Source organism: Carcharhinus amblyrhynchos, chromosome 30, assembly GCF_965287045.1.
Source record: "Carcharhinus amblyrhynchos chromosome 30, sCarAmb.v2.hapA, whole genome shotgun sequence".
Taxonomy (NCBI): Eukaryota; Metazoa; Chordata; class Chondrichthyes; order Carcharhiniformes; family Carcharhinidae; genus Carcharhinus; species Carcharhinus amblyrhynchos.
Window position 1 is genome coordinate 24,650,027 of NC_137353.1, and position 25,155 is coordinate 24,675,181.

The 25,155-nt window shown below is 41.8% G+C and overlaps 1 protein-coding gene across 4 annotated transcripts in view; it reads right to left on the reverse strand.

Moving 5' to 3' along the window:
* vps13d (vacuolar protein sorting 13 homolog D) overlaps positions 1–25,155 on the reverse strand; it is a 261,410-nt gene that overhangs the window by 159,258 nt on the left and 76,997 nt on the right. For 2 of the 4 annotated variants that reach the window (XM_080215376.1, XM_080215378.1), the window contains exons 24-32: positions 24,584–24,808; positions 17,159–17,399; positions 15,478–15,688; positions 14,503–14,674; positions 11,331–11,446; positions 7,736–7,948; positions 6,193–6,455; positions 3,580–3,713; positions 1,056–1,211 (exon numbers count right to left, since the gene is read on the reverse strand). In XM_080215376.1, the coding sequence (XP_080071502.1) occupies positions 1,056–1,211; positions 3,580–3,713; positions 6,193–6,455; positions 7,736–7,948; positions 11,331–11,446; positions 14,503–14,674; positions 15,478–15,688; positions 17,159–17,399; positions 24,584–24,808 (1,731 nt within the window). The remainder of the gene's footprint in view (positions 1–1,055; positions 1,212–3,579; positions 3,714–6,192; positions 6,456–7,735; positions 7,949–11,330; positions 11,447–14,502; positions 14,675–15,477; positions 15,689–17,158; positions 17,400–24,583; positions 24,809–25,155) is intronic. The other 2 variants (XM_080215379.1, XM_080215377.1) reach the window with 1 other exon arrangement.

Genomic DNA, 25,155 nt, shown 5'->3' on the forward strand with positions numbered 1-25,155 from the left:
TTCCCCTTCAAGTCGCTCACCATCCTGACTTGGAAATACGTTGCTGTTCTTTTGCTGCTAATGGGGTCAAAATCTTGGAGCTTCTTCTCCAACAGCACTGCGGTGCATCTACACCACAACGTCTGCAGTGATTCAAGAAGGCAGCTGACCACCAGTTTCTCGAGGGTAACTAGGGGTGGGAATGCTGGTCTAGCCACTGGTGCCCACTTCCAGTAAAAATGAATATTAAAAAGGAGCACTTCAATCTCATTTATGTTGTTGAGCACTGGTCATCCTATAAAGTCATCTTTATTGCAGTCAAGACATGTTACTTGAACAAGAAATGCAGAATTCATAAACAAAAATGATCATAATTAACCCTGGTGATTTTCTTACCCTTAAAGAGGATCTGTTCAATTACTAGATAGTCCTTCTTCCCCTTCCATGGTCCTCTCCTGTGTCTAGTGGCAAGAGGCAAACAAAATATGTGCTTATGTCTGTTTCAATGGCTAGTGCCAGAGGCTACAGCTTAGGAGTGCCACTCCACATCGAGCATTGCTGACCAGGAGATTCTTCCACTGGCATACTGGAAGGATTAACAGGTTGACAGTGAGCCTGTCTGGCTCCAATACGAATGCACCTTCCATGGACATCAAGTCCTGCAGTGGGACTCGAATTCAAAACATATGGCTCACTTTGCACAAAGCCTCTCCATGGGACAATAACTAGCTACTATTCTGAATAAACATTCTTCCCTCAATCTTTTCCTCTGTTCTTGTGAGAGCATTGACTTTCACTGACATGTGATTCTACAGGCAGCCGTGACTCTCAAGTGCCTTACTACGGTGAGTGGCCATTCCTATTGTATAAGCCTAAAATGTGATTTTTATTCTAACTGAAAGATATGAAAGCCGAGTCCAATCCCAGAAGCTCACCAGTTAGCCACAGTCCACTGAACAGTAATCAGGAATGGGAATCTCTCCCTTCTTAATCAGGAATATTAATCTAGTTCTAGTACTTTGAACTGATACTTGGCTGAGATCAGCTAACCACAGAGTTCTTTGTTACAATATTACCTCAAGTACTGGTGGGAAATCCTCACTGCCAAAGGCATCCAGCAGCCCTGAGCTCTTCTGATAGGTGGGGTTTCCAATCAATTCCATCTGCACGTTTACAGGATCTATGATGGACAGGGCAGTCTCTTGTTCATTGCCAAGTCGGCATGAAAACACCTGCAAATAAGCATTTAGAAACGAAACATCAAACCCTCCACTGCTTACTGTCATTTTCAAAAGCGCAACTTAAATGCATAAAATTTACATGAAGCATTTTGACACAACACATAGTTGGGAGTGGATTTACACTTATGATTTACCACTCTACCGGGGTCTGACTTCAGTCATTCCATTGAGAATACAGCAGTGAGTGCCAAAGGGCCAATTTTACCATTGCATCGTGCCCATTTTTGGGCATGAAAACTTGATAAAGTCAGGCGTGCCTGCATTTAAATTGAATTAATGGGTTGCCCGCCCAACTTTACCAGCATTTCCCCTTTTACCACTGCGTTCGCACGTCCAGATTCGGCATGAAACAGATATGCTTGGCAAAGGTCTGTTTCGGGCGCCCCAGCTTCTGAAGAGGTAAGTTCAGAGCTTCCAAGGCTCTGACTCAGATTGGTGGTGAGGGAGATGGAGGCCCGATCGTTCTCTGATGGGGCGGGGGGAGGAGGGAGGCCCGATCGTTCTCTGGCGGGGCGGGGGGAGGAGAGAGGCCCGATCGTTCTCTGATGGGGCGGGGGGAGGAGGGAGGCCCGATCGCTCTCTGGCGGGGCGGGGGGAGGAGAGAGGCCCGATCGTTCTCTGGCGGGGCGGCGGGAGGAGGGCAAATGTATCTCTGGTGGGAGAGCAAAGGGAGGCCTGATCGCCCACTAATAGGGGGTTGCGGGGACGGGGGGGCCTGCTGCCACTGTACAGGCAAATTGGTGGTGGTGGAGGGAGCGGCGGGGAGGTGCAGAGGGTCATGATCGGTCTGGGTACTGGGGGTGGGTCAGTGAATAAGGGGAACAGTTATCTGTGGGGACAAAGCTCCTGCTTTTCGCTCCTGGGCCGCTTCATCCACTTTTTGCGGCCCAGGAGCAATGTGACGGGGAGTGTTTTTCAAATTCTTTTCATCGTGCATGCACAGTTCAAAGCTCCGATCAGAGCTGCAGTGTTTCGGGTGCAATAAGCCCTGCCCACAGTGCAATTCAAACCCGCGATTTTTTTTCCAGGCTAAGTGCACATGGGGGCCTCTGAGAGCAGCTTTCCAAATCACATCTGAATTGCGCCCAGATTCAACACTTAGAATCAAAATGGTAAAATCAGGCTCAAAGTGTCACTCAAAGACTGTATGAAAATACAGCTAGAGAAAGCAAATCAGTTATACCAGTAGACTCGCGTGGAGATAGCTGATACTGGGATGGTGGGGGCTATCTTGCAATGAAAGGTAGAGCAGATTGAGCTTGTAACTATTGGAATTTAGAAAATGAAGGGGTGATCTTATTGAAACATACAAGATCCTGAGGGGACTTGACAGAGTGGCTGTTGAAAGGATATTTCTCCCTGTAGGTGAAAGTAGAAGTAGGGGGACATAATCAAAAAAATGAGAGGTCTTTCATTCAGGGCAGAAAGTAGAAGAAACTGGAACTGGAGGCAGGGTCAATTAATATTTTTAAGGTAGAAGTAAATGGATTCTTGACTAACAATGGAGTCAAGGTGGAATGTGCAGTTGAGACCACAATCAGATCAGCCACAAAGGGCTGAATGGTTTGAAGGGCTGAATGATCTTCTCCTGCTCTGAATTTGTAGGTTCGTACACAGAGGGTCCAAAGCTAAATTTAAGTTGATGGACCTTTATATGATTCTGCTTGGTTCCCAACGCATTTCAGCATTGCCATTTGGAAAAAGTGGTTACAAATAAGGAGTCCGTCAACATCAGTAAACTGACTGTTTTCCAAGATTTCCCTGTCAAGTCTCCAAGCCAGCTGCTGAAACAACTTCAAATGTTAAGATTATTCCTGATACTTTTTTAAAAAGGACCTATGACTGAAATTCCATTTTGATAGCAAAGTGACAAAACAATAATTTCAGAGTTTCACACTGCAAAAAGAAATCATCTTACATCAAAAAATAAAATCATGGGCTGAAGCTTTTGTAAAGTGGTAATCACCACTGGGATGTCCCTCCACTCTGCTCCATGTTCCTTACCTTCGTCTGTGGCTGCACATTCGGACCTGGACATCTGCAGGGCTGGTGGGTGACCTGTGGCTGATATTAATACTTCTAATCTTTCCTGGGTAACTATTCTGCTAAGTGAGTCAGAACAATACGAGGTCTCTGACTTTTAATTGAAGTTTCAGAGGGTTCCACACCCAGGGTAAATTCCCAACAGAAACTGAAACTTCCCAGGCAATTTCCATGTACTCCTTGTGCGTGGACTTCTGAGAGGTTCCCCACAAAGGCATCTTCCAGGGTATCTCAGGGGTACAACCTTCTAGCGAATGGTGAATCTGGGCCATTATTTCTCCCGAGGAATAGCTGTGATATCAACATTTTTTTTTACCTCAATTCCTCCAAGGCTGCCAGAGAATGGCCGATCCACAAGCCGTGGTTTATAGGTGAGCACAGTGGTTGCCTTCAGAATAATTGCATTTGTATCGTGGCACGACATGTCTTCAACCACAACAAATTCAGTGCCTGTGAAAGGGGATTAAAGTTGTTGATTAAAGACAATGTAAACTGGGTGGAAGACAGAAACAACAGTAATCTCTGAAATTCCATTTTGAAAAGGTAATCCCCTTTTATATTATCCTACATGCTGCTTCGAGCATGTTGCTCAATCCTGGCTGTTCAAATAGCACTTAAGTCAACAATGTATCACAGGACAGGACTGCAAATGAATAAATGACCAGATTTATCAAATTTAAATCTACTACCTTCCATGGTTACATTGGAACTAGACCAGTACCATAACTGCAAGGTGACTGTAGGTAGCACCTTATGTCTCAGGGCAATACTGATGGATCGAATGTGCAGAAAGTTACATGAAAGCAGCGTTAAAAATGAAAAGAGCAATTGTTTTCAATAATTCACGATGAAGTTGCTTTTTGCACTATAGGAACGCTCAGTAGTATATTTTAATCCTGCCACAATATTCCCCATGAGTGAAAACATTGAGCCCTGTTGGTATATGGTTTTACGATCACAGAATCCCTACAGTGCAGAAAGAGGCCATTCAGCCCATCGAGCCTGCACTGACAATAATTCCACCCAGCCTCTATCCTATAATCCCATGTATTTACTTTACTAATTTCCCTGACCCTGAGGGGCAATTTAACATGGCTAATCCACCTAACCTGCACATTTTTGGGCTGTGGGAGGAAACCAGAGCACCTGGAGGAAACCCATGCAGATACGGGGAGAATGTGCAGACTCTGCACAGATAGTGATGCAAGGTCGGAATCGAACCCGGTTCTGTGGAGCTGAGGCAGCGGTGTTAACTGTGCCACTGTGCCTGTTGGTATTATCACGCAGATGGCCACCTCATGTGTGAACCAAGCAAGTGAATGCTTGGAGTTTAGTGAACTACGTTCTCCCCTCAAATAAAATCCACCCTACCCTGGAGATGTCATCAGATAGTCACTGAGTGTGGAAGCTATTGATGGTCTTAAGCAAATTTGCGGATGACACCAAGATGGCAGGATTGGCAGATACTGAGGAGGACTGTCAGGTGACACAGCAGGATATAGATAGGTTGGTATATTGGGCAGATAGATGGCAGATGGAATTTAATCCTGACAAATGCGAGGTGATGCATTTTGGAAGGAATAATGCAGGGAGGAGTTACATGATAAAAGGTAGACCAATTAAGAGTATTAAGAGCTGCCGTCTAATGCTCCAGTTGTACAGAATGTTGGTTAGACCGCATTTGGAGTACTGCATCCAGTTCTGGTCACCTTACTACCGGAAGTACGTGGAGACCCTGGAGAGGGTGCAGAGGAGGTTTACTAGGATGTTGCTTGGCACGGAAGGACTGAGTTACGAGGAAAGGTTGGAGAAACTGGGGCTCTTCTCCTTCGAAAGACGGAGATTAAGAGGGGGATATGATAGAGGTGTATAAAATACTGAAGGGAATAGATAGAGTCAACAGTGGTAGGCTTTCCCCTAGATTGGGGACAATTATGAGAGGTCACGATCTAAGGGTGAGAGGGGAGAAGTATAATTTGGATACGAGAGAAAGGTTTTTCATGCAGAGGGTCGTGGGGGTATGGAACGCGCTACCGAGTAGGGTGATGGAGGGAGGCACGTTGGACTTGTTTAAGGTTTACTTAGATAGACACAAGAGCGAAACAAGGATGGAGGGTTATAGTAGAGGGTTTTAAATAGGGTCAGAGCCTCGGGACGACACTGGAAATGTAGTATTACATGTTAATGTTTTGTCTTTTTATTCCACAGGTGTCAGTCCATTTTGTTGTCAAACGAGGGGCATGCACACGGGGTGGGTCATGCGTGGGCTGCTCTTGGAGGTTCCGGGAGTGGCCTAGTACTTTGTGTCGTTGTGTGTGCTTAATCCTGGACCAGCAGACGGGCACCACAACAGCTCAGTGACTATCACTGCTAGCTGTGCAGATACATGGATTTGGGCCTGTGTCTGTGGGAGTTTGCGCATTCTCCCTGTGGTTGCGTGGGTTTCCTCCGGGCGCTCTGGTTTCCTCCCACACCCCAAAGATGTGCTCTTAGGCTGATTGGTGTACCAAATTGACACTATTCTCCCCTGAATCTGGCTACATTAGGGGTTCCACTCACATACACACAGGGCAGGGTAGGTGTAGGAAGATGCGGCGGCACGGGCTCATTGGGCTGAAGGGCCTGTTTCCCGTGCTGGGTTGTTCTTTGTTCCCATTCCAGAGGCACTCATGTTAAACTGCAACGCCCCAACTACATCCCAAGAAAAATCAGTTAATTCATCAGGATTCTGGTCCACATGATACAGAAATACATCAAGTGTAGCCCTTATCCACTCGGCTGTTGAGAGGGATTTCTTTTTAGGAACTATATCACCGTCCATGTCTTTAAAAAGATAAACATTTATAATCTGGAAATTAACAGAACATTAAAGAAAATAATCAACTGTTTGACTGAAGCTTAGTGAGGTTGGCCTGAAAGCTGTTTTTACCAGTTACGTTGATTTTCACTTCCAAGTACTTCTCATTCGGCAGTGGCACGGAAGATCGTTTTGTGATAACTCCATACTTCACCGTTTTGGGGACCAAGATTTCACCGCCAACCTTTCGGTCGCGGGCTGGGGAGGCATTTTCTGCTTTCTTTGGGCTATTGGATGTTTGCAGGAAATCCCGTACAAGCATTAACCAATCAAATATAACAAAGACACGCAAGTTGTTCAGAACCACAGTGAAGCACGAAGCATCTCTGGTTGACCTGGGGAATCGAGAAAGTCTTTCAGTACTTCGGGCTGAAGTCACAACAGAATTCAACTTACCAGCAAGAATGCAGAGTTTTTATAATTTATTTAATGATTGAAAAATCTACTCAAAAATGATTAAGAACCATTGATAATAATCTATCAATTTTCCCTTTAACAGCATAGCAATAGTTAGAAACTTACGTTACAGGAAATATTCCACAGAACCCACATATTACAGATTTCTTACTCAACATTCAAGGCAACTCAGTGGAATAACTTGATGACAAAGGTATGGATGAGGGTTTCAGCAGCATAGAAGCTGAGGTAGGGTGGAGGTAGATAAAATTGCAGAGGGGAAGTGGGTGGTCTTTTTCTTTGTAGAAAGAGTACTGTGGTGTTTTTAAAAGATAGGCTGCAGGCCTCAAGGGCTTAAACGACTGCCTTCTATCCAGAAGGCTGGCGTGGCTCTTGTCATTAAGACAATGTTAATATGATCATTTTCCTCTCTTCTCACGATAGATAGAATAAGATTCTATCAGTTTAGTGGAAAAATAATCTTTATCAGTAACATTTACTATGACAAGGGGTTTTAAATATGAATAACAGACAAGCATGTATATCCATTTTGAAGCAAGTTATTATGACTATAAGTATTGAAGGTACACAGTTTCTATGGTACTGGCTATTACCACGTCCTTTTGTAGCCGCTCTCCTATTTTCTTTATTGCCCTCTTGAAGATGCCGACTTTTCTAGGGATACAGGTCAATGAGTACAGTCAGCTCTGCTAGTAACTTGCCAAACTAACTCTCCTTCCTATGGGCAGCACAGTGACACTGCTACCTTGCAGCATCAGAGAATCGAGTTCGATTCCCAGTTCGGGACACTGACTGGGCGGAGTTTGCACATTCTCCCCCGGGTCTGTGTGGGTTTCCTCCAGGTGCTCCGGTTTCCTCCCACAGTCCGAAAGACGTGCCAGTTTGGTGCATTAGCCATGCTAAATTCTCCCTCAGTGTACCCGAATACACGGAGTGTGGCACCTAGGGGATTTTCACAGTAACTTAATTGCAGTGTTAATACAAGCCTACTTGTGACACTATTAAATAAAGCTTTAAACTATGTAAGCTTGCACAATGAGTCTAGGCAGACTATTTAGTCATAGAGAACATCTCAAGTGAGCCTTATTCTGTATTTACAAGACATCCACAGGCTTTTTGGCAATGGTCACCATTAACTAATAGCAGTATTCAGTATTTGAGGCTTATTCAATGCTGCAACTGTTATACTGTTCCACACCTGTAATGCAGTTCCATTTGCAGTGAGGCTCGATTGCTACTGCTCTTTGATGCATCCAAAATACATCTAAATACATTCGGCTTGGCGTCTGGGTTCATTGTTGATCCAGTGCTTCGGGTGTCGTATGCCATCATTGAGTGAGAAACCAGATTTACAGACTTTGTTGTGTTTGAAAAACTCTCGTAAAGCAGCTTTGACTTTTTGAAATCAAACCTGGAGAGGAAATAATTGATTTAATACAGAAATTAATTTGGCATACATACTTCAATGATTTGCAGAGGGAATATAAGCAGTTATTAAAAATATTTCATTTTGTGAACTTATTGCTTGCAAAAGCTTAGTCCCTGTAATCAAATTTTGATTTTTTCAATTAGATTCCTGTGTCCATACTTACAATGGAATAATGCTGGCATAAAGTTGCCATGTAATTGTATCCTCTTGCCCATGTTGGTGCTAAAACATCTCAGTTCTGTGTTTATTTAGCGGTCAGTTTGCTGCACCCCTGATTAGCCAGACTTGTCCCCTCCCACCTGCTCTCCATTATTTATTGCTTTCAAAGCACACTGCAGTGTTAAGGTAGAGGATTTTAGTATATTACAACAAACTTCACTTCCTTGCTTCCTAAGTTCTTGTAAATGTTATCATTCAATATGAAAAATCAAGACATAAAAAATCCTAGTATTACATAACAATATGGACAGATAGGACAGCCAGGTGGCACAGTTGTCTCAACACCAGAGACCTGGGTTCAATTTCTGGCCATGGGGTGACTGTCTGTGTGGAGTTTGCATGTTCTACCAGTATCTTCATGGATTTCCTCCGGGTGCTATGGTTTCCTTCCACAGTCCGAAGATGTGCGTATTAGGCGGATTGGCCATGCTAAATTGCCCCTTAGTGTCAAGGCGAATAAGCAAGGTAAATGCGTGGGGTTATGGGGACAAACTCTGGGTGCGATAGCTGTCGGTGCAAGCTCAATGGGTGGAATGACATCCTTCAGCACTGCAGGGATTCAATGATAGCTTCAAAACAGTAAATGAATTATGCTTGCATTCCTCAGTCCAATCATCATCGGTATTCTAACCCATCCTCACCCAAAGACTACACTTCGGCCGTGATTCCCCGGTCATTCAAAGCAGTGGGATCTTCTGGTCTTGCCAGCAGTGCACCCCCCGCTGTGGGCTTCTCAGCAGAGAAGGGTGCATTCAATGGGAAACCCTGTTGACAATGGCAAGACCAGAAGATCCTGCTACTGGCCAATGGCAGGCCGCCTTTGCTGCTGCGGAATATTCAGAGGTAGTGCGGGAAATCCCACCCTTGATCATAATTCAATATGGGCAAGACCACTAAAGGTCAATTTATTTATTAATCATATGCAATGTAGAATGGCAGATTATTAATGTTCAAAAATACATGTATTCAGAAATGCATCTTACAGCAAGCACTAAGGGCAGGATAGTCCATGGTGTAGGAACAGGGGCAGGCAATTCAATCTCTTAACACAAAAGGCAGCACGCATTTGATTTGATTTATTATTGTCACACGTATTAGTATATAATGAAAAGTATTATTTCTTGCACTATACAGATAAAACATACCGTTCATTGAGAAGGAAACAAGAGAGTGCAGAATGTAGTGTTACAGTTATAGCTAGGGTGTAGAGAAAGGTCAATTTACTGCAAGGTAGGGCCATTCAAAAGTCTGATGGCAGCAGGGAAGAAGCTGTTCTTGTGTCAGTTGGTACATGGCCTCAGACTGTTGTACCTTTTTCCTGAAGGAAGGCGGCGGGAGAGAGAATGTCTGGAGTACTTGGGGTCCTTAATTATGCTGGCTGCTTTGCTGAGGCAGTGGGAAGTGTGGACAGAGTGGATGGGAGCTTCCAATGTGATAGAAATAGAAGCAAGTCATTCAATCAATTCAGGTTATGTTGCAGTTGTATAAGGTGCTGTTGAGGCCAAACTTGGGTACTGTGTACAGTTCTTTTTTGTGTGTGTGTGTGTGTGTGTGTGTGTGTGTGTGTGTGTGTGTGTGTGTGTGTGTGTGTGTGGGGGGGGGGGGGTTTCCACCTAGCATGCTGCGTGCTTTAGCAGCACAGCGGGTCAACAGACGCAAGCGGAGGCTGCTTCGGGGCCAGGAATCGGGGGGAAAATCAGAGGAGCAGCAACAGGGGTCGTGGGGCTGGCCAGCAATCAAGAGGCTGGCAGTGTGAGGCACTACGCATGCACTGATCTTGGCATTGACAGATTGGCACATGCACAGTGGCCCGCTCAGCGCTATGCTGCCTGTCTCTCCAGTGGGAACAGATCCCACCCCATGATTTTTCGTGAAATTCACGCTAGTGCACTCTGTGTATTACAGAGTGTGGGAGATTCATTTTGAAAATCCTGCTGAAAAAAACTAACGGGATTTATTCTAGTTTTGTGAGAAAGGATATACTGGCACTGGAGCAGTCCAGAGGAGATTCACTAGTTTGATTCTGGAAGTGAGAAGGTTGGCTTATGAGGACAAGCTGACTGGACAGGAACTATACTTGGAATTCAGAAGAACGAGGGGAGATCTTAGAGAAACATTTAAGATTATGAAGGGAATAGATAAGTTAGAAGCAGGGAGGTTGTTTCCACTAGTGGGTGAAACCAGAACTGGAGGCATGGCCTCAAAATAAGAAGGAACAGATTTAGGATTGATTTGAGGAGGAACTTCTTTATCCAGAGAGTTGTGAATCTGCAGAATTCCCTACCCTGTGAAGCAGTTGAGGCTACCCCGTTAAATGTTTTTAAGGCTAAGATAGATTTTTGAACAGTAAAGGAATTAAGGATTATGGTGGGCGAATGGGTAAATGGAGCTGAGTCTATGAAAAGACCAGCCATGCGTTTAGTGAATGATGGAACAGGCTCGAGAGGCCAGATGGCCCACTCCTGCTCCTAGTTCTTATGTTCTAATCCCTTACATCTGCCATTTCCCTCTAATTACAGGGAGGAAAATTAGTCTTTTTGCTGGGTGTAAAGATTCAACAGGCTCTGACCAACCCCAGAAGCTAAAATCCACAGCGTGAAACTGGTCCAATTCAGTTCAAAATAAAAAATTGGCAATGTTACAAACTATAGAATAGCATTTGTGGGAAAGGGAATCTGGAGCAGTACTAAATTGGAATTAAAGCTATATGCCCAGCCAAAGCTCTTAGAAAACAAAATGCAGTTAGTTGGCTGCACTCTTGATCAAGACTGCCAATTTTGCAGTTACCGAAGCTAGGCTATTAATCCTTGCCCTTGCCCTCCACGCCTATTCCCCACTATTCATTTTATTTCAAAGCATGCTCTTGTACACTGGGATAGATTTATAATTTCGCAAAAACGATCAGCAATGCCAAGTAAAATAAAAAAAGACCGTTCCCCAGAAACTGGAGATAACAAAGGAAGGGCAATGGAAAGCGAGGAAAAACCAATGGTGGGATCTTTATGCACCTTTTAAACGCTGCCTACAGAGCAGCAAGGGTCCTCGGAGACAGTGTCCTACAAACTGTTAAGAGCCATGGAGCACAAAATTAAAAAGCACACAGCAGGAGAGTTGCATATATGAGAATAGCCACCAATACAAATACCTTGCCAGTGAGCTGCTGTTTGTGCTCTTGCCCTTTGACTCCAGGAGCTCCAAGCTAACGTTCATCATGTCAATCAGAAAGGACATGTTTGTGTATACTTCTCCAGTAAGGACTGTCTGAGAGGGACAGAATAATAAAATGAAACAAATCAAATGCCTGAACAGAAAATACAATAAGAAGTCTCAACACCAGGTTAAAGTCCAATAGGTTCATTTGGCAGCACTAACTTTCAGACTCTCAAACTCCTTCAGGTGAGTGGGAGTTGTGTTCACAAACAGGGCATATAAAGACACAAACTCAATTTACAAGATAATGGCTGGAATGTGAGTCTTTACAGGTAATCAAGTCTTAAAGGTACAGACAATGTGAGTGGAGAGAGTTAAACACAGGTTAAAGAGGTGTGTATTGTTTCCAGCTAGGACAGTTAGTGAGACTTTGCAAGTCTTTACCTGTAAGGACTTGCATTCCAATGATTATCTTGTAAATTGAGTTTGTGTCCTTATACAACCTGTTTGTGAACCCAAGTCCTCACTCACCTGAAGGAGGAGCTTGAGGCTCCGAAAGCTTGCGCTGCCAAATAAACCTGTTAGACTTCAACCTGGTGTTGTGGGACTTCTTACTGTGCTTATCCCAGTCCAATGCCAGCATCTCCACATCAGAAAATACAAGTCAAAAAATACCGATACCCAGTAACATTTCTAAGCAAACTTACATGTATCATGTTGCGATGTGCCATAATTTCTGAGGTGGGGTACATAATTGTGCCTGCTGTTAGTTATACTTGCCTATGCATGTTTAGGCTTTTGCACAGCAAGTTGCTGTAAGTGTGAGATGATGCTGTCACAGTGCGAGATCCCGAAGGCAAGCGACTGTGTGCCTCTTTAATCAATCGAATTGAAGGATTGTGAAATTAACAGCTCAAGGACTGAGGAGGAATTAGTGAGTGAATCGGATACAAAGAGAAAGAAAGGGAGAGAAGGAAACATTGCAATAAGATAGAGAAAGAAAAATGGATAGAAAGAAGTTGAACTTCTCGTATTTTTTAAAATCTCCAACAAGAAAAGCCTGAAGGAATGAGATTCTAACTTATAGTAGTTAATATTCAGAGCCAGAGAGGTTGGCTGGCAATAATTAATACTTCTCATGTTCAAACATTGAACAGAGGCTTAGATTGAAATGACCAAGATTTAATTTTCTGTGGCATCCATATTTTGCATTACTGTACAAATACCATTCAATCTATTTCAATAATAATGGGAGCGAAATGTCATTTTTGCAATGGTGGAGCAATGCAACTCGTACAGTAACTTTTGGATATTTGAGTTTAATCATGCACATGCAACTTGCCCGAAATCATGGTACGACTTGCAAATAAATAATCGCAAGTGTAATTACACTTACTGATATCTTGGCTACAAATTATGGTTCATGTTGTGAAAACATCTCAGCTCCGAGCGCACAGTGGCTTGCACTGCTGCCTCACTGCGCCAGGGACCCGGGTTCTATTCCTGGCTTAGGTTATTGTCTGTGCAGAGTCTGCACTTTCTCCCCGTCTGCGTGGGTTTCCCCGCCACAGTCCGAATGACATGCTGATTAGATGCATAGGCCAGGCTAAATTCTCCCTCAGTGTACTCAATTGGCTGCCGGAGTGCGCCGGCGAGGGGATTTTCACAGTAACTTAAATTGCAGTGTTAATGTAAGTCTATTTGTGACTAAGAAAATAAACTCCCTTGGTTGTCAGTTAAGGCACTTATTAGGGACGTTTCTCGTCAGAAAACAAGGGAATCAATGTTGTTAAGAGGCAGATAAAGTTTAAAGTTTATTTATTAGTTACAAGTAGACTTACATTCGCATTGCAATGAAGTTACCACGAAGATCCCCTAATCGCCACATTCTGGTGCTTATTTGAGTAGACTGAGGGAGAATTTAGCATGGCCAATTCACCTAACCTGCATGTCTTTTGGACTGTGGGAGGAAACCGGAGCACACGGAGGAAACACTGACATGGCAGCAAATCTCCTGCTCATACTCTAGCAGAGAATGGTATATGACTTGAGGGAAAAACTTAAGTGGGAAAAAAGATGAATTTCTATATCTATAAATAAGGAAGCCAAAAGATACTCACTGAACTAAATTCTAGTCTTCAGCCTCTGGAGCCTGCTTTAAATCCAAATCAGAATAATAGCATAAAAGATCCCTGCTTTTGTAAGAATTGTGTGCAAAATGAGTTTGATCTCACAGGGCAAACTTTCTTTAATTTGACACTAATTGGCAATCTCACTTAAAAAGGACACCGGATGTTGGAACTAGGAAAATGTCACACTGGAACAGAAGGTGATTGTTTTTCAGGTTAGGACTGAGGTATGTTGTCAGCGCAGAAATAGGCAACTTTATTTTAAATGACATGGGAGTACTTGACGCAGATAGCAATTGTCCAATATGGGAAAGGGTCCCTTTTCTCCAGCACTTGCATTCCAAGGCAACAGATGTTACGAAATGATTGCCCAACAACAGTTCAGCATTCTTTGCATCTTAAGTATGCCTTGAAGCGATTATTACTATTAGTAATGAGACTAAGAATAAATGTAGAGTTTCATCTCATTTAACACTAGGCAAATCTACAGAAACTAGTCTGATTTTGAACTATAAGTGGATAAGTTAATAACCAAGCTCTGCATACCATGCCACACTCCATAATTAGGCAAGTTCTGTCAGGATTGCTCAACAGCAAATATTACAAAACAAAATGTGCTACAAATAGAACCAACTGCAAATTACTTGGAAACCCAAAACTTTGGCAGCTTACTTTACAATTAAACACTAATTTCTTTTCCTTCTGACAATTATCCACCAATGGCCTCCTGCACAACTAGAATGAGAAAGATAAAAAAAAGGAGGGAAAAAAGGGCAAAAAGGAGAGACAGAAACCCAAGATGCAGGATAGCTGATGAGGATATTTCAGGTTGAGGGACATTTAAGGTGAAAGACCCCAGAATCATATATACTTCATTCATATTACTCAGCAGAACCAATGCAGCATTCAGCAATTGGGAGGAAGAAAGAAAGAGATGTTTCTGTCTACAATATAATGATGTTCTCAAAAAAAAAATTTCAACTCTGATCAATTAATTCCTCTAAACATTTCCATGCACTGCTATTTTTATACACTTACATGTATGCTGGGATCTTGCAAGTCAAACGGTCTCATGAACTCTTCAATGGGTTCCCCCAAATTGTTTTGAATCAATCCACGAATCAGCTTGTATTTGTTAAGATCCAGAGAGCAGTGTACTGATGACAGACTACCGTGGATGGCCACATCAGGCACAGCATGGCTTATCTCTCTAAATCAACAAATAGTCATGAGTCGATACAGTGCAGCCAACAGAAATATTTCACACTGTGCATCTCCACAATTACTAGGCTTAAACGAAAAACGTGAAATGGAAATAGTGGGTGGTGTGAACAATTGGGTCATGTATAATTCTCTTCTCATTGACTTTAACTCACCTTGAAATTTGCAAAGATAGGTAAGCAACCCTCCAGATTAAAAAAATTGCAAAGTTTCTCACTTAAATATAATCAATCAATACTCCTGGAAGTGAAAAAGAAATGCACAGGGCCTGATTTTATCCCATTCAAAGCCTACTTCGCTTGCGCAGAGTTATCAGGCCTATTGTGTTCTCTATAGCACATGTCTATTTTTATCACTGACAATCCCATTCATTCCTCAACCTTTACTCTGTAATTCTCCCTGTTCTCTTTTAAATGCACTAAGTCAGGTACAGGTGCAGCAGCCCTCCAAATGTGACACAGAGCTTCTATCAACTATCTTTCCTCCACTATTTGAACAATATGGATCACTTCTAATATTTTAACAAAGTAACTGCATCAACCATGCACAGCAAATTAAATTACAAGCTTTACCTCACAATTCAAACCTCTCTCTGAATTATCATAGATGGTAGTTTAAAATGCAATTGATGGCTTAAGTGAAATTTTCCTTCTGTAACTTGGAGCCAACACACCAAACTAAGTATCATATAAAATTCAAACAGAAAAACATACAGATCGTCAAATTAATTTTTTTCTAACAATGAGATTGTCACTTTGATGAGATTCTAACCGGTAAAGACTAAACACTCACTTATCCAGGTTTCGCTCAACTTGCAGCTTCAGCCAGCATCGCTCCTTCAGCAGGTTCCCATCTACGTGCTTCACCAGGTAAGATGGAAAAAACAAGTCTGAACCACAATTTTCAGTTCTTCCAGTAAGGTCTCTGGGATGTCTCTCCGCAGTGAAGATGTCCATGTCCTGTAGGTCAACCACAATACAGTCCAGTAGGCAGATATGTTCATCTGAAAGACAAAAAGATTTACAGTGAGGTCCCCAAAATATTACGTTTACTTTGTTTACCAATCAATACAGGAGGAAATTCCTAATTCTGGCTGATGTCACGATAAACTACGATTTGACTCCACCCATATTTACACAGGAATGACTTAGGAACAGGAATAGGCCATTCAGTCCTTCAGCCCTGCTCCACCATTCAATAAGATAATGACTGATCTGATTGTAGCCTCAACTTCACTTTCCTGCCTGCTGCCAGTAACCCTACAACTCCCATATCCAACAAAAATCTACCCAACTCAGCCTTGAATAATTTCAATGACCCAGCTCCCACTGCTTACTGGGGAAGAAAATACTGAAGAGAAAAACAAATTCTCATCTCCATTCTAAAAGGAGAGACCTCTAATTTTGAAACTATCCTCTAGGTTCTTGTTGCCTCCTCGAGAGGAAATATCCTCCCAGTATCCACCCGATCAAGTCTCCTCATACAAGCCTCTTACGTATCAATAAGATCCATCTCTCATTCTTCTAAACTCCAACGGGCATGGGCTTAACCTGTTCAAACTTTCTTCATTCGATAAGCCCCTCATCCCAAAAATGAGTCAAGTCAACCTTCCCCGAACAACTTCTAATGCAATTATATCATTTTTCAAGTAAGAGATCAAAACTGTGGACACTACTCTAGACATGATCTCCCCAAAGTCTGAGGTCATGTACCAACCGACTCAAGAACAGCTTCTTCCCTGCTGCTGTCAGACTTTTGAATGGACTTACCTTGCATTAAACTGATCTTTCTCTACACCCTATGACTGTAACACTACATTCTGCACTCTCTCGTGTCCTTCTCTATGAACGGCATGCTTTGTCTGCATAGCGCGCAAGAAACAATACTTCACTGTATGTTAATACATGTGACAATAATAAATCAAATCAAAAGTCCTGTACAACAGCAGTAAAATTCCCCTACTTTTATATTCCATTCCCCTTGCAACAAATGCCAACATTTAATTCCTAGTCACCTGCTGTACTTGCATACTAGCTTGCTGCAGCTCATGTATCAGTATAACCAGATCCCTCTGTACCACTAGGTTCAGCAATCTTTCTCCATTTAAATACTATATTACTTTTCTATTCTACCTGTCAAAGCGTACAACTTCCCATATTAAACTCTATCTGCCATTCCCCCCACCCCACTCACTTAACTTGTCGATCGCCCCTTTGCAGACTCTTTACCTTCCTGACAACTGACTTTCCTAAATATCTTGGTGTCATTGGCAAATTTAACGAATATACATTTGATCCCTTCATCCATGTCACTGATTTAGACTGTAAATAGTTGAGGCCCCAATACCCATCCCTGTTCCAGTTTCTTTTCTGGAGCCAATACTTAAATGAATAAGTTGAGCTTCCAGACCTTTTCCACATGATAAATGTTCTCTTCAGGTAAAGGCAGCTTCCAGAAATAATTGCTTTCTTACCCTCCAATTCCTGTAGCTCCTCAGTCAGTGGCTGGTTATGCAGCCCCTCTTGTGATTTGGAATGCGTGCAGGGTCCTGATTCAGCTTGTGGCTTATTAAGATTTGCTTTCTCAGAGGAGCCAGCCCCAGTATTCAGTTTGTCCGGTCTACAGGGAATGGACTGAGCATTGCCTGTGCTGCTTGCTGTTGTCTTCTGAGTGTATGGAGGGGTGTCTTGAGACAGAGAGGTGCTCTCAGGATTCTGTCATAAAAAGGGTCAAAGGCTATCAGCAAGAGGCAGAAAAAAAGGACTAAACATGGAATTTTAAAACCAAAATATGCTTACAACGAATGGTTTAAAATATGTAATTTATAAACACTATTGAAAACTTATGATGCACTGCTAATCTGTATATTTGGCACCTGAACAGTGGCAGAGGCACGTCTGGAGGCTACCTCACCCCCACCCACCCACATCAGTTGCACATTTAGTGCAGCAAAATGTCCCATAGCAGAGACGAGACAGAGGCTCAATCTCCTATTGAGCACAATCATGTTTCCCGAGTGCCATTAGGCAGTAACATGGGACATTGCTGAACATTTATCATCTCAAACACAAATACTGCCCAAGGCCAGAAAGATCAAAAAGTCCAGGGAGGAGAGAGAAATGTCAAATGCGCACAAAATTTGAGGATAAAGGGCAACTCAATACCACAGCATTTTCTACTGCCTAGCTACAAAGCAAAAGAAAGGACTTTTTGAGGGACTCATTCAGTATCTAACCCTTAAGGCTGGAAATGTACAATTAGGAGGGAGAGAGGATTGGGAGATCAATTACTTTAAATTTCAGGACTGTTTGGTTCAGACACGACTTCCATAAAACAAACACAGATCACTCCCAATGTGAAATAAACTGATTGTAGAGTTACAATTTAACACGTTTAGCCATATCTCTTCATATTGTCACTTATGTGTTCACTGCAAATAATTTGGGACTTGGGTACTAAACTGATTCCAGAGAGACGGAGTGCGAGATACATAACATAACTTCACATCAATGTACCAAATCAATTTTTAAAAGCATTCAGGATTTTCATTGGATCTTCTGGGCACTTTAAAACTCTAAGCAGATTTATATATATTTAATAAGCATATGGATGTTTGGATTCATGTTCTCAAAAATCATACATATTTCTAATACAAGAGAGCCTCTTGGCTGTGTTAGCTGCATTTGCAGGTAGGTAGAACAAGTTTTGATGTAGCAATTACATTGCCGCTACTTATTTGAGGTTGGCAGTGAGTGGTTGCAGAAGAATGTTTCATTGATTTCAGCCTTTGAATGAATGTCACACAGGTGTATTTTATTTAGATTGTGCATATGTAAATATGAAGAAATTATGATAAAAACATGAAGAGTTAGGATTGATCACACGAGCAGATTGAAACATTCCTTCATTTTTTAGTTTATTCAGAGATGTGGGCATTGCTGCAAAAACCAGCATTTATCACCCACCATTGTCCAATGTTAAAAAGGAAGCGAACAGGACTGAGGTCAACCTTGTTCTCATTCACATGCCAGCTGAAGTTATTCGTGAGGGCCCCACCTTCTCAACCTCATCTCTTGCATGAAGTGTGGTGATCTTCAGGTTAAATCACCACCAGTTAGCTCTCCTTCTCAAATGGGAAAGCAGCCTGTGGTCATCTGGGGCTATGGCGACTTTATCTTTATCACTGTTAATCACAGTGCAAGAGTCTCCTAACACTTATTGCTTACATTCAGAGGGACAGTGCCATTGGGACAAGTACAACAAGAGCATTAGCCTGAGCCTCTGGATTACGAGCTCATTGCCACTATGTCACAAGAGCCTGAACATGATACTGTATCTTTTATTTCAGACAGTTCATATTGAGAAGAACAAAATGTATTCCTGCAATTTTTCAGCTTAAAATAACTGGGTTTCATGTGAGGGCAGTAATGACAGGTATTAGTCCATTTTTGTAGCCAGCAGCATTTTTCAATAGATTAGTGTGAAACTATTTTAAACTACAAGACTGCTTATACTTGAACTGACAGGGAGTCAATGAGCTCATTCAGTAGCTGTAAATCCATAATCCCATCCCTGACCAGTCAGGTCTACTGAAAAGCTTGCGTTACAGAATTAAGTTTTGGCTAAAATTAGCTGGATTTTTCTAGGGTCAGTAGATTTTTATTTCAACATATAATTAATGCACAATAAAAGCATAGTGTCCAAGTGAATTAAACTAGTAAATCTGCATTCCTAATCTATAGTATAGTTTGGGCTGGCAGCTTCAAAGCAGCTGTCAGGCCACGTTCAAAAAGAAAAGCAAAGAAATTACGCGTGAACGTGTAACCCTATTTCCACAAAATAGCGTATCATGCCAAGCAGACTGGAGAACATTACAGTTTTTTTTAAACAATCCGTATGCCATCTTTAAAAAAGACACTTGATCTTTAGGATGTCTGCTACAGTCATCTGACATTTGCAACTGCAAACTGGCCAACCTTCTGGAAGCTTCTTATGATGGATTACAACGAACATGCCCACACAGTGTGCGTGTGGAGTGTCGCACCTGCCATTGTCAGGACTTGCCCCAAAACAACAAGACCAACTCCTCAGACTTTCTGACTCCAGATCTGGCAGGTAACAAAGGAGAGCTAACAAAACTGATTACGCACAAGGAAATGCTAAGGATCTCTGTCTGCCACTATTGTATGTCAATGGTATTGACTGTGGGTGGTGGAGGCCACTTTGTTAATGCGAACAGACTATCGATTGTTTTCTCAACGGCCAGTTGTCACATGACCAAACTTTGATTTTTGAAAGCCTTTTATTATAAAGTCCTCCTCGCTTTGGGGCAGTCAGCAGAAGTAACAACAGAGGAAACAAAAACCAGGCTGTAACATCTGGCCTTTACAGAGCCAGGAGGCTTAAAGTTTAATGCCTCATTGAAATGTGTTGAGGAAGATTCCGAGTTCACCTGGAATATGGACCTCTGGCTATAAGAGTTACCAAAGCTGTCTACTACCTGTTGTGCATCTCTTATTTTAAAGAAACTCCATGAAATCCTGTCTTCAGCTATCAGGAGTTGGCTGAGCTTCAATTCTGGATGGAAAAGATCCCCCACTGACTGGACATTTACAATTATGTGATATGTTGACTATTACATTTGGTTTTAATATTTTGTAGATAAGAAATAAGAAACAGGAGCAGGAGTAGGCCATCTAGCCCTTCGAGCAAAGCCCCCTTTCTTCTCCTGCAGCTTGTGTAGGATGCGTATCAAGTAGCAACAAATCTTTCTGGGCGAATGAATAATGCTCCTTGCAAAAACGGACAACACACAAAGCGGGAGTTTGGGAATATTTTGGCCTTATCAAAATCAAGCTACACTGATTACAGACTGAAAGGACGAAGAATTGGGAAATTGGAGTGAGGCAGAGGGTGCAGTTTCTTTCTCTCCCCTGTCAGTAACAAGTATTTTCATAAAAAATACTAAATCTTCCCTCTCTTTTACGAATGGGTACACTTAAGGAGAGACTTTCCAACCAGTGATGTTGTATGAACACCGAAAATACTCATGCTAAATCACTCCTGGACTTATTTACATACAGATATAAAAATAGAGAGAGATATTAAGAAGCTAAATCTTCACTAAAGGTGTGAAGCATTTTTATGACAACAGCTGCCAGAAAACTCACCATCTAATGTGCACCAGAGTGAGGCAAGCCCATAACTGGCATCTTCACTGCAGGTCATGACATGCTTAATCATTTCACAGACAGTTTTGATGAGGAAGACATTCACTGTACTGCACTAAGTGCTAGTTGTTAATGCTTGAGATGTTGCTTTTATTATTTTGCAATTTATTCATTGAATAGGGGTTTAGGGAGGACTTTGATTCAGGAAATTTAAAATACATTTGGACCAGATGATAGCAGCATATGAAGAGGTGGAATCTTATGATTTGTGTTGTGTACGTTACTGATTATATACTTACAACTGAAATATCCTTAGACTCAGGAATGACAAGGCAGATGTAATTATGTGATGTCAGCAAGGCATATGCAAAATTCAACCTAAAGTATTTCAGGTTTTTTTGGCCAGCTGTACAGGCTACAGTACAGAAATAAAAAGTATTTATTGTCTCACGTGAAAGATGCACGCACCTCCAACAAAGTTGCACTCTCTCAGTACTACTGTAGTGGCCTGGAACGGGACTTGATCCCACAATCTGATGTCTGAGACAAGAATTCTTTGACTGAGCCATGGACTGACACCCAAATCATTCTGAATTATCTGCGAGGCAAACCTTTTATAGGAATGTTCTGATTTCCTCTCAGTCCAAATATGTGCAGGTAAGGTGTTAAATTGCCAAGGTAAGTATGTTAGAGGGGTGAGCGATGGCAAACGTGTGGAGTTACCAGGGATAGGACTGGGTGGTGGGACTAGGTATGATGTTAGAGAATCAGTGTAAACTTAATGGGCCAAATGACCTCCTCCTGCACTGTAGGGATTCTATGACGCTTCTTCTTTTATGATGGACTGCATTGCTTTCTTGGCCAATTGGTTTATCATTAAACAATGCAACATAGGCTGTTGTGTGATTTCATTGTGGTTCCATGGGACTGTGCACTACAATGATCTCCAAGTGCCATTCAATGCAAGATTACAAACTATAAAGAACACAAAGCAATTTTCATGCAAGTAGTTGAAACATAGCACACAGGCAGTGTTTTCAGTCCACACTAGTGCAAGGTTCTTAAATAACACACCACATGCAGAAACTAGGATCAAATCAAATTCTTGCACACCCCTCAACATTGGTTGTTGGAAGATTTCATTGTGTTCATATACAAATCAAAGAGACATATCTTTATCTATTCTGCACCAATAAACTGGATAGAAACTCATTTACATGAATGCTACACACACACACCTCCTCTTACACTCAGAGTGGGCACAAAAATACCTTCTCACATATACTTCCATCTAAATCACTGGCAGTAGTGAATGCACTTTTATAACCCATTCTCCCTCAACACTGAAGGAAGCAGTTGATGTTTACCAACGCATTTCATTCTCAAAATTAAGAAATGCAAATACCCTCAAGCAACCCTCTTCAACTCAGGACCGAGAAATGGATTAGCCTTCATTATCTCATTCAACTCGTACACATCATGTACCAAATCTTAAAGCTAACTGCTGAATCATTAAGAAACTTGAAGCACAATTCGTGAATTTTCAGCATTGAAGTTTCATAAGTCATTGGCGAATAATGAAATGAACTTCATTTGAAGACTCACGTTAAATCCCAACTACAATCATTTTTTAAAACTTAAATCTGTGCCATTGTTAAACGCTTGGACATCCTGTGGAGTATCCCTATGAGAACTTTGTATTATATATATAATGGAAACAACTTGGAGATACTTTGAAAAGTGCATGAACACACAAAAGAAAGCTGCTAATCTATCACATCATCTCTGCAAAAACTTCCAAACAAATAGGTGATCTTGTCTGTGTACCTCCAGTAATGATGGGTCCTTGTATGAATTGGCGTGCAAAATCAAATTCTCAGAAAAAGAAAGAAGGGCAAAACAAAGTGAATCTCCATAACATTGACAAAGCAGAAACTGATCAAAAATTCAACTTTTTCCAAATATGTAGTGAACACAAAAGATCAAACGAAGAGCGTAAAGTTCACCAGCAGAATTCTGCATTCAATTATACACAATGTCTAGTACGAAGTCTGGAATTTACAAATACAACTTGCTTTCTGCTGCATTAAATACTAAATTAATGCGGCTATCACATGGGGTATGTTTACAATGTAAGTGACTGGGGTTTGACGAGTTTTTTTTGTATTGATGAGGACTGAGGGCTCTGAACACTGGATAATGCAGTCTTTTGAACTCCTGTCACATAGGAGAAGCTCATTATCCAGACAGCCTCAAACCTGGGTCATGTACAGGATACAAGCTATTATCCTGACAACATGGCCTCTACCTCAGGTCATGCACAGCTCATCAGTCACTATCCGATAGCATAGCTTAAATACCAGCAAATGTGCAATTAACCTGACAACACAGCCCAGATTTAATACAGAATCACAAATCATTGTCAGTCTCAAATCAGCTTTTGGATCACAGTCATTATCCTTACAAGACAGCCTGAAATCCAGATTACGTGTATACAAGGTCATCCATTATCTTGACAATATCTTAAACTGGGAATATGCTGCAGACACTCATTATCCTCACGGTATAGTCTTAGCCCCAGGTCAAACACAGGAACCTAATTATCCTGCCAACACTGCATCAATCTCAACTTTATCCTTATATTCTTTTCAACATAAAACTGAACTCTATCTCACTAAGTAAAAGATGCAAGGGTACTAAGCTGTTTTGTTTTACTTCATTCTTCCTTTTTTTGCTTTTTCATAGAACTGCAGACTATTTTAAGGGGATGGTTTAACAGGCTATCTTATCCAAAAATGTTAGATTCCATTTGCGAGCTGAAATTATGAATATCAAGAGATGTATGGCTATGCAGGGTGTCAACAACTGAGCCTGATGTGAACCTCACCCAACATCAATTTTTAATAGAAAACATAGGCTCTCTCTTTTGTCTTATCCAGGGTGCCAATGCTAACTGCAGTATCCCAGCATGAATGGGGGAAATCACAAGTGACAATCTCTGATCTGGGTGGTTCAGTTATTGTCTGTTTTTATCAACCGAGCTATCAGGAAAACCTCTAATGTTGCATAAATATAACCTCCATCAGTCACCACAAACGAAAGGTAAGAAAAATAATGAATTCCTATTTAGAAGCTTAACTTTTCAACCCTATCCTTCTCGTGCAAATCCTATCATGTATTTGTCCCACCTTGAGACTGACTTGTATGTCTCAACTGAGTTCTTCAACTCTGATTCTAGAATACTATTCATTCCTCTACGTTTTACTCACCAATGGACTGTCTAGTGTGCCACTACACAGCGGTTGGGAACCACTGGTCTAGACCCTACTCTTTCAAACTCTCCCTAAACCCCATCAACCGGCTTTCTCGGTCTTAAAAAGTCACAAAGTTTAATATTTGCAACCATGGTTCTAGTCATCTTAGTTAACTTGAGCTCTTCTACTTCCCTCTACAAAAATTTATAAATGAAGGCAGAAATGAATGAATGAAGGCGGGAATGAATGAATGAAGTCTGTAATCGACAAGATCAACATTCGTCAGTTGTCGATCAGCAAGTACTCAGCAATCTCCTGAAACATCACCCAATTTTCAAACACCATGCTTCCTGCGCTCTTTAGTAAACGGTTGTAGGATGCAAGCTTCCTTCTGAGCATGCATTTCCAGAATACATGCGGACATAACATGAGTGAAACTGGCAAAACAAAGGGACAAATTAAAATAAATCTCACCAGTTGAGGGAAAAAGACATGAACCATGGTAATTTTTTCTACCTTGTCTCGCAGTGAGAATGTACCCGGTGATCGAGCAAATAAGAACTGGTTCTTCACTTTCAGTTTACCAAGGTTTGCCACAATCAGCTGGTTTGATTTGGAGCTTTCTGGGATCAGGAGGACTGGAGCGCCAGCCTCAATGTCGAGCAGGATCCGAGATGCTCTTTGTGCCCTGTCTCGTACCTAGAATCCAGAAAGCAGATGAGAAGATAAGGATGGCTAGCCACTCTGTAAAGAAAACAAAACCTGCAAACTCTGGTATCTAGAAACAAAACCAATAAAGTGGCAAATAGGTCAATCAGCACCTGTAGAGAAAAAAAACAGGCTTACATTTCAGGTATAACTTTTTAACCAGAACATTAATAGCCATTAACTCCTTTTACAGCATCTTCAACTAGTTTCACATATCATACTGCCTTATGAGCACTGAAAGGGTCAGTTTTATGCAGGATATCTTGTGCTTTGCCTCATCTTACTCACTGGTGTTCAAATTACAACCCATGGGCAAACATGCAATCTGCAAGCTCTGA